General features: G+C 48.7%; 1 protein-coding gene and 1 long non-coding RNA gene across 3 annotated transcripts in view; one reads left to right on the top strand and one right to left on the bottom strand.

The window, feature by feature from the left end:
- The window catches only part of prdm1a (PR domain containing 1a, with ZNF domain), a 31,446-nt gene that overhangs the window by 14,502 nt on the left and 15,754 nt on the right, over positions 1 to 1,190 (top strand). For both annotated transcript variants that reach the window (XM_032519246.1, XM_032519248.1), the window contains exon 3: positions 122 to 241. In XM_032519246.1, the coding sequence (XP_032375137.1) occupies positions 122 to 241 (120 nt within the window). The remainder of the gene's footprint in view (positions 1 to 121; positions 242 to 1,190) is intronic.
- LOC116691541 (uncharacterized) overlaps positions 1 to 1,190 on the bottom strand; it is a 17,722-nt gene that overhangs the window by 276 nt on the left and 16,256 nt on the right. The window lies entirely within an intron of this gene.

A 1,190-nucleotide genomic window follows, 5' to 3' on the forward strand; every position in this document is an offset into this window, starting at 1 on the left:
TTTGTGTGTAAAGATCTTCACACACACACACACACACAAACACACTCAAACACACACATCACACAATCTACTTCAAAGACCTCTTCCATCTTTTGTGTAACCCGTCTGTGTCTTGGTGCAGGTGGTCGGCGTGTGCAGCAGGGAGTACATCCCCAAAGGAACTCGCTTCGGTCCCCTGGTGGGCGAGATCTACACAGCCGACAGCGTCCCCAAAGATGCCAATCGCAAGTACTTCTGGAGGGTGAGTGTACGCAAGGGAAAACACACACAAATACATACAGACAGACACACACACACACTTCCTCAGAAGCCGGAGGGACCCCTTCCTGTGACGTCACACGCGTCTAAAGTCAGTCAGTGGAACAGGAAACTGGGCTCGCTGTTTTTCTGTGTGTGTGTGTGTGTGTTCTCATTAGACGGGGGTGTGATGTCACCTTCACACAAGTAATATGTCACATTGTGGTTCCTGTAAGTCCACACACACACCCTCTCTCTCTCACACACACACACACACACAGCTCGACAGAATACATTTCATCACTACCAGTAACTAGCAGTGAGAGCACACACACTCACAAACCACCTACCTGACCACCACCCCCACACACTGTTGTGTGTGTGTGTGTGCGTGTGCGTGTGCGTGTGCGTGTGCGTGTGCGTGTGTGTGTGTAGTTAACGAACTGCAATTCTTAAAACAACATCAATAATGATGTTACTAAAACTCTTAATAATATTTTCCCTCCTTCCCTTCCTTCCTTCTTCCCTCACTCCAGATCTACGAGGACAGGGAGTTCCACCACTTCGTCGACGGCCTGGATGAGACTCGCTCTAATGGATGCGCTACGTGAACCGGCCCACTCGGCCGCAGAGCAGAACATAGCGGCATGTCAGAACGGCATGGAGATCTACTTCTACACGGTGAGCCCATCCCGGCGGCGCTGAGCTGCTGTGGTACTGCCACGACTTGCCCGGCGTCTCCACTACCGCCATCCGGAGAGCTGATGATGCAGAAACTCAGTAAGTTCAAGTTTTAGTTAAGGGTTAGGGAACACATTAGGGTTATAAGATTTTTTTTTTTGTGAAAGAACATGCTATTTGGTTAAATGTCTGATGTTGGAGCTGCAAACCTAAAAAAAAAAACATAAAAAACAATTGACAATGTAGGGGGTGTGTGTGTGTGTTTGTGTGTG

The sequence above is a fragment of the Etheostoma spectabile genome, chromosome 6 (assembly GCF_008692095.1).
Source record: "Etheostoma spectabile isolate EspeVRDwgs_2016 chromosome 6, UIUC_Espe_1.0, whole genome shotgun sequence".
Lineage (NCBI taxonomy): Eukaryota > Metazoa > Chordata > Actinopteri > Perciformes > Percidae > Etheostoma > Etheostoma spectabile.